The 14,006-nt window shown below is 41.6% G+C and overlaps 1 protein-coding gene and 1 long non-coding RNA gene across 5 annotated transcripts in view; one reads left to right on the top strand and one right to left on the bottom strand.

Annotated features, from left to right (window-relative positions):
- Window positions 1–14,006, top strand: part of CA8 (carbonic anhydrase 8) — a 43,311-nt gene that overhangs the window by 20,547 nt on the left and 8,758 nt on the right. For all 3 annotated transcript variants that reach the window (XM_082234010.1, XM_082234009.1, XM_082234008.1), the window contains exons 4-5: window positions 8,599–8,694; window positions 13,832–13,894. In XM_082234010.1, coding sequence (XP_082090136.1) covers window positions 8,599–8,694; window positions 13,832–13,894 — 159 coding nt within the window. The remainder of the gene's footprint in view (window positions 1–8,598; window positions 8,695–13,831; window positions 13,895–14,006) is intronic.
- LOC309538475 overlaps window positions 1–14,006 on the bottom strand; it is a 40,659-nt gene that overhangs the window by 19,796 nt on the left and 6,857 nt on the right. The window contains exons 3-4 of one of the 2 annotated variants that reach the window (XR_014222196.1): window positions 5,260–5,400; window positions 238–1,878 (exon numbers count right to left, since the gene is read on the bottom strand). This is a non-coding gene — a long non-coding RNA (uncharacterized lncRNA). Of the gene's footprint in view, window positions 1–237; window positions 1,879–5,259; window positions 5,401–14,006 lie in introns of those variants that run through there. The other variant, XR_014222195.1, reaches the window with a different exon arrangement.

The raw sequence follows: 14,006 nt of genomic DNA, 5'->3' as shown, positions 1-14,006 counted from the left end.
TAAGTAGGCATACGCAAACTCGGCCCTCCAGATGTCTTGGGACTACAACTCCCATCATCCCTAGCTAACAGGACCAGTGGTCTGGGATGATGGGAATTGTAGTCTCAAAGCATCTGGAGGGTCGAGTTTGCCTATGCCTGGTTTAAGTGTATACATCACACGCTTAAAGCACATCACTTCCCCCAAAGAACCCTGGGAACCATAGTTCCAAACACCCTTAACAAACTACTGCTTCCAGGACTCGGGGGGGGGGGATGTCATGTGCTTTAAATGTGCTTTAAAATGAATGCTGAAGGAAATGTGCTTCTAGGAAGAGGAAGGACCTACCATCTGAATCCCTCTACTAGTCTTGGTTTCGTGCAATGGGTGCTGAGACCTCTGCTCTAAGCCTCTTCAGTCTGTCTGGACTAATGGCGTGGAATTGCCACAGACTTCCTGTGATGTGCTGGCATCTGGTGCCCAGATCCAGGGTCACTGTGTCCTTACCAGTTTCTTATACTTCTAGCAAATGATGTGAACCGACCTTTCAAAGGGGGTGGGAGAGAAACAGCTGAACTTATTGAGTCAGCTTCCTACCATAGTTTCTGTTTCATGTCCTGCTCATATACCATAAATGTGATGAAAACTCCTTGAGCTTGGGCCTGAATATGTATACCTCTGGGATTCTTAAAGAAGAGGTAAGCACCAGGACCCCCTGGAGAAGCACCCCCAGCTTCTTGCCTCCTACTGGCCTTTCCTCCAATACTCATTTTTTCCTACCCATTCCTTTCAAATTCCAGGAAAAGAAAAGGAGGAAGCAAACAAATGAGAAGCAAATGTCTACCCAGGTCTTTTTTTCTCTTTTGGCCCGGGGCTCCTTGGTGGTGGTGATAGTGGGCTGTTTGTCTTCTACCTGTGGTTTTTCTTTCCTTTTGTGTTTTTGCCAGCAGCAAATTCGATTCAAATGTCTCCATTTGAATTGCATCAATGGGGAAAAAAATCTGCACCCCTTAAAACCATTGTCAGGGACAAATGCCCACACCTAGCGAAAGGGATCGCGAGCCTTTGTCCCACACTGTGCGGTTTTCTTTGTGGTAGGCCCTTTCTGTGCACTACTCTGAGCAATCCAGTGTCAAAGCTTTTGAAAGAGAGACCTTATTCGGCTGTACTAACTTGTCCAAAGCTCCCATGATCTCTGGCTGCCTGCAGATTACCGTACTCTGCACCAGGCCCGTGCAAAGCTTGTCTGAGGCCCAAGGAAGGAGTCTTGTTTGAATGCAGTTATAAACTCAAACAGAAAAGCAGCCGGTTAATGGCAGGACCCCCATGGGCTTAGCCCTCTGAGGCCCAGGGCAAGTGTACCTAGGCCTGCTTTGCACTGCCAGGAGATTTCCATCTCCTGCTTGGTGAAGCTGTCCTTTGAGGTGGTAGATCAAATTCAGATTGGCCTGGAAAGGAAGCAAGGCTTTTCCTGCTTTCAGGGGAGAAATGCTTCCACTTGCTTCCAGTCCAATGCAGTGTGAGAGATGAGTGGCTCATCTTTCCCTGGGTACAATCCCTAATTGCAGAGCTAAGTATCAACGTTCTTGCCTTAGTATGCAAATTGCAATATGCTTACATTTGTTTGGGGTGCTGTAGTAAGAGGAAACGAGCTGTGGCTTTTTCACAGGGCATTGCTACATAGAAGCTAGTCACAAATGATGTACTTTTCAAGAATGACGGAAGGAAATGAGAGAGGCGGGGTTCATATTGACCTCATTGCTCTTTGGAGGATATGGTCAGCTAGGAACAGTTTGGAAGAACAAGAGAACTACGTTTCAATCTTCAGTTTGTATTCCTGGATGTCTGAGTTCAGGCACCTGAGATAGTATTTCCTGGCTGGGCTTCTTGGTGTGTATTCTGGTAACAGGGTTAAAGTGCATGCTCTTAGATCTTAATATAATATTTCTGTTCTCTGAACTCACAACCTTTGCAAGCCCCACATTAAAAAAATGAAACTTATTTTTCAAAAGCAAATACTGTCTAAATAAGCTTTGTCTTAAATGAGAAAAACTTCCCCTGAAACTTCATCAGTAGTACTGACAGTCCATTTAAAGAACTGCTTTTCTCCAGGCCATTTTCTTTTGATATTGAAAGTAATTGTTCTGGTATTCCAAAATACAGAGCTCTTCTAAATGGCTCATTGGATATTGTAAGCAGGTAAGTGGGAGCAGCATTTTTAAACTTGCCATCTTTTCAGAGGGCAAATCCAGATTAAATGGGTGGGGGGGGGGAATGCAGGCTGGCATTTTGATGCCAATGCACCCACAGAAATTCTGCCAATACACAAAAAACCCTTTCATGCATGAGCAGCACTGATCCTCCAATAAATACTCATGTGGAAGCACCCATAAAAGTCTGAAGTAATAGAACTGTAGAGTTGGAAGAGGTCCCCAAGGGTCATCTAGTCCAACCCCCTGCAATGTAGGAATCTCAACTAAAGCATCCATGACAAATGACCGTCCAACCTTAAAAGGAAGGATTAAAAACCTTCAAGGAAGGAGAGTCCATAATCTCCCCAGGGAACTATGCTATTTGCATGTAATTTTTCTAAAGAAGAAACATTTCCCCCCTTCCTACATTTCCAATTTTGAAATGGAAATTTTCCAATTTCGTACCAGCCACAACTGGGATATTTAGTTGCTTAAAATTTCTTATTTCCCTGTATTTTAAACACAAACAACTGTATGGCATAGAAGACCCTGTCTCAAATATTGTAACCATTTTCTGTAAATGTTTGCTGATCCAGCCAAATATTTTTTTCCAGAACCCAATCCACTTCTACTTGAAATAATTCAGTAGCACAATAGCTGTGTGGCTTTTTGTGTATGTTTTTGTTCCTTAGTAACTTTGGAGCTACTGTAAATCAAAGTCTTAGATTGAGCAACTTGTACATAACCTTCACTTGTTTTCCTGGTATCTCTGGCTTGTTTGTACTGTGAATGATGGATGACCCAGTGCAACATAATGGCAAATTCCTGGAATCTGAGCCTGCTATTTGAAAAGATGCATGTTCATATTCACATCAGTTATTGATGTTTACTAGCCATACAGTCAAATCAGTGCAATATGTATATGTGGGTATTATATGTGCATAATATAAGTGTATTATATCTCCATGCATCCATGTTGCCCTCCCCCTCATCTATTCAAAGATGAATTGGATGATTTCATGAACAGCTGCAACAGGTTAAATATTGCTGTGAATTTCAGAAGCGTTGTACAGCTTAATTATCTAACAGACCCACTATCTAAAAAGAGGTGTTAGGCTAAGCTGTAGTGTCTGACAACCCCTAGAGCTGGTAGGGTGGCCTGTGCCCAAAGTGGCCATGTAGGCAGGGCCAATGGGGTCACATGGGCAGGCCAAAGTTCTGGTTTTCTTCCCATTCTCATTCTATGCAAAGGTGTAGACACTACAGCCCTTAGTGCCTAACTCACCTGAAAAATGCCCAACCTTAACTATTTGAAAATGATTCATAGATGGTACCTAACTCTGAGTAGGTTGGCTATGATATATAAAGTACCATCAGATATGTGTTGGACATGTAAAGAAAAGGAGGGGGCCTTTTTTTCATATGTGGTGGACATGTAAAAAAGTAAAAGAATATTGGGAAATGATTTATAATGAGTTGGAAAAAATGTTTACAATTACCTTCCCCAAAAGACCAGAGCCCGTTTTATTAGGAATAACCCTGACAGAAGTTCCTAGGTGTCAGAAAAGCTTATTTATGTATGTAACAACAGTGGTCTGTGTTTTGTTAGCCCCCAAATGGAAAATAAGCGAGGTCCCAGACAAAGAGGATTGGCAACTTAAGATGTTAGGTTATGCAGAACTTACAGGTTTAACACATAGAATAAAAGAACAAGAAGAACTTATATTTAAAGAAGAGTGGAAAACACTTACTGAATATATGGAAAATAATGATATCTCTCTCTCTCTCTCTCTCTCTCTCTCTCTGTGTGTGTGTGTGTGTCCAACCTTGGTTTAGAAGTGGTCCCTGCTGTCACAATGTCTAGTATGGGATAATGTTGCAATAACCATATATTACTCAGAAGTAAGCCCAATTAAATTCCATGGGGATAGCTGCCAGATAGGACTGGAGCCTGAACTGGTTAGTCTTAAAGCTGCCACACAGAACTATTTAACAAAGTCCCCTCTAAACTTTTATTCCTCCTGCCACCAACTTACTCGCTTCTATGCCTTCTTTCCAGAATGTGGGGTGATAGTAAATGAATTAGAGTGCAGGAGGACAGGGTTAAAATCACCACTCATTTATGAAATCTTCCTGGGTGACCTTGGGCTATTCCCTGTCAGCCTAGGTCTCAGGGTTGCGAGGGTAAAATGTGGAAGAGGAGAGTCATGAATGCCAAAGTAAGGTCCTTCAAGGACAGAAATGAAATGGTTTAATTGGAGAACATATGTCCTCAAAAATTATTGCCTTACTGGCAAAATGCTACTGGAAGGAATTTTTTTATTTTGGCAAAATGAAGAATTAGGAAGGGGCCAGTCACTCTGCTGGAGTTAGCAGAAGACCTCTCAAGGCCATGGATGACAAGAAAGATGCAGCAGAATTAATATCAGTAGGAAGAGGACCAAATGTTCTAAGTATGATTGGATATGCACACACCCAACCAACAGAACTTTATGTGCATGAAAGGAAACCAGGCTTGCTTGTTTTTAGTTGGTTCAATGCGGAATAACTGGCCATGGGAGGGTAGCAACATGGACAAGCCAGTTACATTGGGTCTGTTCATTTATTAACTACATTTATATCACTTCCCAAAACAGGAATTCTCTGGGTGTGTCCCAAAGCAAAGCAAAACAGTTAAAACTGTAAATTAAAATCAAAGTGACAACCAGTGCCCATCTCAGTACAACGTTACCTGCTTAAAGGAAAGCTAAGAAACAACAGGATCCATATAGTGACTAGCACTTCCCAAACCAGCAGCAGGAGTGCCCCGGATGCAGATTAAACAGGACACTGTATACAGAGCCTTACTCTCAAGTTTTTGGGGAGTATTCTAAGTACGTTTTGTGTTTCAGGTTAAAAGATAAAATGTGATTGCCCTGCACAAAATAGTTAGGCTCTTTTTAATGGGGAGTAGAATATTTTCTCTCATTTATGGAGCACACACACAAACATACTTTTCTTTTAAGAATCCTAAAATAACTCCCAGATATATATTAGTTTTGGGGACTTTGGTGCGGGGGTGGGGAGGGAGTCTGCTTCAGATCCTTACCTCTCAAATGTGACCCGTCAAGAAAGTCATGGTAGCTCCATCCAAGAGGTGGCAATGAGACTCAGGAAAGTGGTCACTCTAAACTTGGTTATTATCCATTGGAGCATTGTTACAGCTGCTGGTGGCAAGGTATATGTTGACCTTAACAAGATAACAATAGGAGTGGAACTGAGCATTGTTTTCCCAATAGGGTCAGTAGCTAAAACGTTAACTCTTTAATTCAATGAGTTTCTTTCCATACATGGAGTTTCTTTTTTGCGCTGTATATATTATGCTCATCAGGCGGCATGAGTGCCCTCTTGTGGCGATCAAGAGCAAAAGCAAGCGATAAAAGGCACAATCCTAGACAATCCATTCATTCAGCATTAATCTTGATTTCTTTGTACCAAGTTTTCCAGGAGATTAGATGCAGGTTGCTTCCAGATGGACCTGCTTATTATGCATACATCCTGATTTCTTTTTGACTATTTAATAAGCATTCATTCCAAATCATTTGCAGAGAGGTCAGATGACGGTCACGCCCACCTCTTAGGCCACATGCACACCATACATTTAAAGCACTATGATACCACTTTAAACAGCCATGGCTTCCCCCAAATTATACTGGGAATTATGAATCCCAGAATTCTCTGTGAAGAGAGTTAAATCGCTCTGCACATTGCTCTGGGATGGGAATTGTAGCTTTGTGTGATCAGCACCTTTAAACTGCAGTTTGTAGGATTCCCTGACACTGAAAGCAGTATAATAGTGCTTTAAATGTGTAGTGCAGATGTGACTGACATTGCATATCCTACACTTTCCAGTTCATTTCCCCATTACTTTCCTTGTCTGATTTGGGAGCAGAGGAGAAACTGGGTTTGTTCTGCAAGAGCACCAAATCAACCGTAATTGTGCAACCTAAATTTGCCATTTTGTCTTGGGGCACCCATCACACATAGACTTCAATATCCCATCTGAATAATGTGGTTTCATTTCTATTGCTTTTCCTGTAGAAGAGACTGGGGCTGAAATGTCAACATAGGATTTGGTATTTAAATGGATCATTTAACATTAGTCAAAGGTAGAATTAAGCATGCTTGTAAAATTGACAAACAACTGAAAAAGCGAAGTATAACAGTATAATTTGCTTCTTCATATTCATTCAACATGCCACACTTTCTGAATACCAAGCTGGGTAATAAGTACCTGATGTTTAATTGTATATTGTTTAATCTGAAGATATATATATATATATAGCAAAAGGAAAGCATACTATGATTACAGGTGAAGATTTTTCAATGTCCAGCACTTAACTAGCTGGTGGCGAGTAGGGCCAGCCCAAGACATTTTGGTGCCTGAGGTGAACCACAAAATGCCGTCCCTCTCTCTGCCAGGAAAGTAGGGGCAAGTGAAGAAATACATCAGGAACGGGGGGGAGGGGGGAATAATGATCTATACAGTGGTATCTCAGGTTACATACGATTCAGGTTACAGACTCCGCTAACCCAGAAATAGTACCTCATGTTTAGAGAAAACTTTACCTCAGGATGAGAACAGAAATCATGCTCCGGCGGCAGCAGCGGCAGCGGGAGGCCCCATTAGCTAAAGTGGTGCTTCAGGTTAAGAACAGTTTCAGGTTAAGAACAGACCTCCAGAACAAATTAAGTTCTTAACCCGAGGTACCACTGTATTGGGATCTGTGGCCCCTGTGGCCCCTGTTGCCTAAGGTGGTTGCCTGAGGCAGTTGCCTCACCTTGCCTTTATGGGTGGGTCAGCCCTGGGGGCGAGGGCTTGAGAATTAGGCACTTAAATTTCGGAAGCTTGGGTTTCACTATTCATTTTTCATCTTGTAACATATACTTGACTAAGACACTTAACATACCTTTATCACATGTTAACAAGACTTGCAAAAGATGATTGCAAATTCTGAGAGTGGATGCAGTGATATACTCTTCCGGCCTCTGATAGGCAGCAGCAGGGCTTAATGGCATGAGGGAGCCATTCCTGCATATGGACGCTTGCCTCTCACCCTGGCCAAGGCTCAAGGGGGAGGAATGGGGCAGATAAGATCTGCACGTTAGCTGCCAGCTACTGTCAGTGGGAATACAACTGAGAAAGCCCTAAACACTCTAGGGCTGGATCTATACTCACTCTTTAAATGTTCTTAGAATGATATATTTTTTATATCACTTTAAAACGTAAGGGCATTTGTTTTCACTTCCTTTTCTACAAGGTCTACCCACTTATTTGACGGGGCAAGCTCTGCAGCACCCTCTGGTGTCACATTCTGATAACACATCATTAACATTTTAAAGAACATTACAGTGGTACCTCAGGTTACATACACTTCAGGTTACATACACTTCAGGTTACAGACTCCGCTAACCCAGAAATAATACCTCAGGTTAAGAACTTTGCTTCAGGATGAGAACAGAAATTGGGCTCCGGTGGTGCGGCATCAGCGGGAGCCCCCATTAGCTAAAGTAGTGCTTCAGGTTAAGAACAGTTTAAGGTTAAGAATGGACCTCCGGAACGAATTAAGTACTTAGCCCAAGGTACCACTGTATATAGCTATATCAGGGGCCAGCAAACTTTTTCAGCAGGGGGCTGGTCCACTGTCCCTTAGACTTTGTGGGGGGCCGGAATATATTTTGAAAAAAATACATGAATGAATTCCTACGCTGCACAAATAACCCAGAGATGCATTTTAAATAAAAGCACACATTCTACTCATGTAAAAACACCAGGCAGGCTCCACAAATAACCCAGAGATGCATTTTTAAATAAAAGGACACATTCTACTCATGTAAAAACACGCTGATTCCCAGACTGTCCGTGTGCTGGATTTAGAAGGCGATTGGGCTGTATCCGGCCCTCGGGCCTTAGTTTGTCTACCCACGGGCTATATCATAACCCTTTAAAACTCAGTTTTAGTGTTAAAAACCATATGTAGAGGAGTCTCAGGGCTATGGTATCTGAAGGATGTCCTTTTTCTATGTAAACTTGGCCAAATTTACTGATATTATTAGAAGGCCTGCTATAGCTTCCCATTCCCTTTTGTGCTACTAGACAAGGACTTTTCTGATGCAGCACCCCAAATTCCAAAAGAGCAATCTGGCGCAAACTCCTTTTTTTCAGGTGGAGTGGGGAAATAATATTTTCCCGTAAGGAGCGTGCTGATTTATTATGGCTTTTACATTGTTTGCTTGGGTTTGGTTTTTTTTTTTTTAGTATGTTTGATGATGCTATATTACTGTTCCTATGTGATAGTTTTAAAATTTGTTTTGTGAACTATTTTGGAAATTCCTCTGCTAAGATAGGACAAAAATATTGTAACTCCCTCTCTGCTTTTCTCCCTAGCTCCATCTAGTTCACTGGAACTCCACAATGTACCACAACATTGATGAAGCAGTGGGGAAGAAGAACGGCATAGCCATTATTGCTTTATTTGTGCAGGTAACTTTCTACTGTCTTTGTCATAATCATAATCATAATTAAATTCAATAGATGCTTTTTTGCCATGGGCAGCTCATGACCATTTATCATGACTATTTCTTGTAAACGCTGTGTTCAAAAAATGTCATAATGTGTGCAGTAGAATATTTTGAAATACTAGTTTTAAGAGAAGAAAGAGAAAGGCATTCTGAACATAGTCAAACTTAGGTTATAAATTGTCCCTGGAAAAGAAAATGATTATTTGGGATTATTTGTGGGCTGGTGAGAAAATAACCTTTTTTTTATTTTGTAGTGGGCATTAGAACAAGTCTACACTTTAGAAAGATCAAAATGGATCAGATTTAATGACTTGGTTAAAGGAACTTAGGATTTGCAGTGATAATATTTCAAATAAGGACAGTTGCAAATGGACTTATTTTTTATGATATGGCAGAGCTTATCTCTTTGCAGAAGAGCATGAATATGGTTTTCAAAGTTCAGCTTTGTGGTTTATTTGAGTTTGTAGATCATGGAATTGTAGAGTTGGAAGGGACCCCCAGGGTCATCTAGTCCAACCCCCTGCAATGCAACATGGGGCTCAAACCCACAACCCTGAGATTAAGAGTCTCATGCTCTACCAACTGAGCCATGACATACAGCAATCAGAACAGGAATAATGCAATGAATGAATGAATGATTGAATGAAGGCAGCAATTCCCATTCTGATCTGTTTTCATCTCCATCAGCACTGTTTCCATTCCACTGCACTTTGGTTTCTGCCAAATACTGTGTTAATCATCTTGCTGTCTGCTATTTAATGTAAGTTGGATGACTTGTGTAACTATTTATGTAACTTCCTTTCATTTCCACGTAAAGGAATGCCAAAATGTTTTTTTAGTCATTAATTACGTATTGTATGGGTACTAACAAGGATGATGTGAACTACTACCAATCACTGAAGAGACTTCTGTTCCTGACCACAGACAAACATGCAAACTGATGCCAATTTCCCTTTCTCTTTCCATTTCCCCCCAGAATTCTCCAACATTCCTAAGTGAGAATGGTGTTTTATATTAAGATATAAATTGCCGATCTAAATTCAACTTTACACAAAACATGCTGCTTATCTATTTAAGTGCTTGGAATATATACAGAGAAAGAATGGTTTGATTATGTCAAAGTGAAAGGGATGTGGGCAGTGCTTTTTTTTCTTAAAAAAATGTTTAGGGGTACTCTCATTTTCCTACTCATATTGAAATACTGCCCCTCAATGAGGCCAAACTTAGATTCAGAAAATGTTTAGGGGTATGCATACGCCTGCGTCCTCCTAGAAAAAAAGCACTGGATTTGAGTGTAGTGGTTGTCTGGGGTTTCTGTGGAAAAACAACTTTACTGCAGAAGAATTCACAAGTGTTTATTGCTTTTAAGTACTAGGCAAATGCTCCTTTATGAACCATATTTGTGCACCATGACCCTAACTATGTTTATGTGGAAGTAAGCCCTACTGATTTCAATTTACTTCCAAGTAAGTATGCTTAAGTACATGGGTGGTGCTGTGGGTTAAACCACAGAGCCTAGGACTTGCTGATCAGGAGGTTGGCAGTTCGAATCCCCGCGACGGGGTGAGCTCCCATTGCTCGGTCCCTGCTCCTGCCAACCTAGCAGTTCGAAAGCACCTCAAAGTGCAAGTAGATAAATAGGTACTGCTCCAGCGGGAAGGTAAACTGCGTTTCCGTGCACTGCTCTGGTTCGCCAGAAGCAGTTTAGTCATGCTGGCCACATGACCCGAAAGCTGTACGCCGGCTCCCTCGGCCAGTAAAGCGAGATGAGCGCCACAACCCCAAAGTCGGCCATGACTGGACCTAATGGTCAGGGGTACTTTACCTTTACTTAAGTATGCTTAGGATTGCAGTTTTAGCCAGAACAAATTACCTTGTACGCTATGGAAGCAGAGTTGCCAAAGAAGACTACACAAATCTAAGACTTCTATGCAGCCCAAACAGGTGGTTAGGCTACCCCTCTGCCCTTCACATATTTTGAGCTTCAATTCCCATCAGCCCAAGCCAGCAAGAACACGTTGATGCCGGTTGATGGGAGTTGTAGTCTCAAATATCCAGGGGGCACCAGGTTGGTGAAGGCTGCCTTTTCATAAGTAGTTGTGCCATTTCAATATTGTACGGATGGAGTGGGGAAAGTTGTCCTTCACGTTTCAAATTGATTCTGGGTTAGGTTTTTATTTATTTTTTTGCTTCTATTAATTTGTCAGGTTTTATAATATGATTATAAATGCCTCCAAGACTGTTTGAATGTAAAAGTGTATTGATTATGGTCCTGATGCAGAAATAGGACCGTTAAAAATAATGGAAGCAGCTCTCAGTTCACTCGGTTTGGTATCCTAGAGGACTGTTCCATAATTGCTTCTGAAGCAGCCTTCCAATTTCAGCAGAACTAACCTTGGAGTTACTCAGAAAGTTATGTAAAATTGTTAAATAAAACTCTTTAGCTTAATAATCTCTCTCCACTTTTTCAATTCAATTTAATCAAGGGGCTCCCACCCACCCCTTTTTTCTTTTTTGCGTTGCTCAGTATTTTTATTTTAATTGAAAATGTTTCTGCACTGCATCCTTAAACTGGATGGAGAGTTGGGTGCCCTTTGCTTAATGGCCTACTAGAAGAAAGCCAACTTCACTCAGTGGATTTCATCCAGCTGTAGTTGTCCTGTTTCAATCCCCAGCATCTCCAGGCAGGGCTAGGAGACATCTCTGCCTGAAATCCTGGGGAGCTGCTGCTGTCAGTCAGTGTAGACAGAACTGAGCAAGATGGAGCAGTGGTGTCACTCAGTATGAGACAGTTTCCTACATTACATTGAAATATTCAAGGAATAGCTTTCTTATCAAGCAGCTGAAAAATGAGGAATATTGGTCAACACTGCACAAAATTAGAATTTCTTTTGGCCAATGAAAACAAAGGCATTCCTGGCACCATGGCTACTTTTGCCTTGACAGCCGCAAAACAATGACAGATCTATTACAATTCTCGTAAATGGATAGTAATCAAGAAGCAAGCTCTTAAAGAACTTTCTGTGTACGTTTCAAAGTTGCTGTTTGTGTCTCTGTTCCCTGATCGCTGAGATTTATTTATTGCTTAAGTGGTTACTTTGGTCTGACATTTTTCTTGTTATGGCCTATGGCTTAAAGCAAATCTGATGCTAAGCTGAACAGATGGCAATATGCATTGGTACGTCTGCACTGGCAACACATGTATAAAGTTGTTTAGCCATACGGATCCCTCTTGCTGGGTTGGGGTGAATGTTTTGACACTTGAAATGCTTCTAAACATGTTGTTTGAATTTGGCATCTGAAACAAATTTATCTAAAGTAACAGAAATCTTCTGACAAGAGTCCCGTGTACCCTGCAATGTTGAGATGGGAGTGTCCTCCATTTACTTTATCATGAGGGGTGAGGGAAGGCTTGGCACATTTGAGTTTTCTTAGTTTCTAAATTTTTATCAATCTTAAATTCAGTTCTCCACATTTGTCCAGCAAGTTGTGAATTTTTCTTTTTAAAAAATCCTGAAGGATTTCTCCTAATAACCACAGTTCTGGATGCAGTTTTGACCAACATACACATTTTTGCAAGCAATTTCCCCTAACATAATGCATTTCTGTAAGTTATTTTCAGCAATGCATTCATTTTTATTTACATTTCCCCCTGATTTACACATGTTCATAAGTGTTGTTGGGTTGGAGAATTACACTGCAAAATTCTGATAAGTGCAACTGCTGATGAATGTCTTTGATATGGTTCTCATATTATTTTTTGAAAGTGCAAATTGGATAAATTCAGTTTTAAATGTGAACTGATTGAAGTTCTCCTCCAACCCTACTCATGAGTTATGGAAGCCCCATATGTACACAGGACCCCCCCCCCCTGCAACATGACTGAAGTGACTGAAGGGCTGGCTTCCTGGCCTTCTCCGGATATATGGTATAAGGCAGCTTTCAGTGAAACCATACTGACCTCTTCAGTCACAACGAACCAGCTCTCTGTAAAGACTTCTAGCTCTCAAAAACCCGAGTGAGGTGTATGGTGTTGGCATGCACATTATCCTCATGGTTCATAGCATATGGTCTTCAGCTACCTGTGTAGTAGTTAGTTGTGCTAGTTGTGTAGTAGGTTATATAAGATTTGAACTGGGGCTCAAACTCTGCCGTGAGGCTCCCTAAGGTAATCTTGGGCTAGTCACCTAAGGTGGTTGTGGGGATAAGATGGGGGGGGGGCGTGGGGAGGATATATATATATATATATATATATATATATATATATATATATATATATAGGCCACCTTGAACTGCTCAGAGGAAGGGCAGGATACAGTGCCAGGAGTAAAATAATTTACTCTTGCCCTCTTTGTAATGTGCAGATCCACCCAGAACAAGAGGAGCCAAAGATCTGAACTTTATCCATGTACTCTTGGGAGATGAGCAAACGATAACCTTGCTCTCTATGTCACGCAATGATGCTTGATTATGACATAGGTAAAGGTAAAGGTACCCCTGCCCGAACGGGCCAGTCTTGACAGACTCTGGGGTTTGTGCGCCCATCTCACATCTATTGGCCGGGGGCCAGCGCTGTCCGGAGACACTTCCGGGTCACGTGGCCAGCGTGACAAAGCTGCATCTGGCGAGCCAGCGCAGCACACGGAACGCCGTTTACCTTCCCGCTGGTAAGCGGTACCTATTTATCTACTTGCCCCCGGGGGTGCTTTCGAACTGCTAGGTTGGCAGGCGCTGGGACCGAGCAGCGGGAGCGCACCCCGCCGCGGGGATTCGAACCGCCGACCTTTCGATCGGCAAGCCCTAGGCGCTGAGGCTTTAACCCACAGCGCCATTACTGAAACATTAAGGCAAAAATAGGCAAGTTGGCTTATCCTGAAGTTTGATAGCTTGGTACTCTTGTTTTTATCTTGTCCACTCTATTTACCTTTTTGTCAATTACTTCATTCTGCATCTTTGCTTGAACGTCATGCAAAAGGTCATCCAATTTGGTGGAAATGAATACGGAACTGACTTCACTTGTTGAGAACTTTGCAACCTGTGTTTTATCAGAGGAGGGAATACTGTGTGTTTATATTTATTTATTGTGCATTATGTTTCAGATAGGAAAAGAGCATTCAGGCCTGAAGGCTGTTACTGAAATTCTGCAAGACATCCAATATAAGGTAAAGCTGTTAATTCTGCTTTCTAAAAATGTTTTGAAATGAACTAAGTATGATAGCTGCAGGCTACATTTGAGTTCTCTGATTTATTAAGTAGCTTAGCTATATCCAACAT

The sequence above is a fragment of the Podarcis vaucheri genome (assembly GCF_965113315.1).
Source record: "Podarcis vaucheri genome assembly, chromosome: 8".
In the NCBI taxonomy this organism is placed as follows: Eukaryota; Metazoa; Chordata; class Lepidosauria; order Squamata; family Lacertidae; genus Podarcis; species Podarcis vaucheri.
This window is presented reverse-complemented; position numbering and strand designations above follow the sequence as displayed.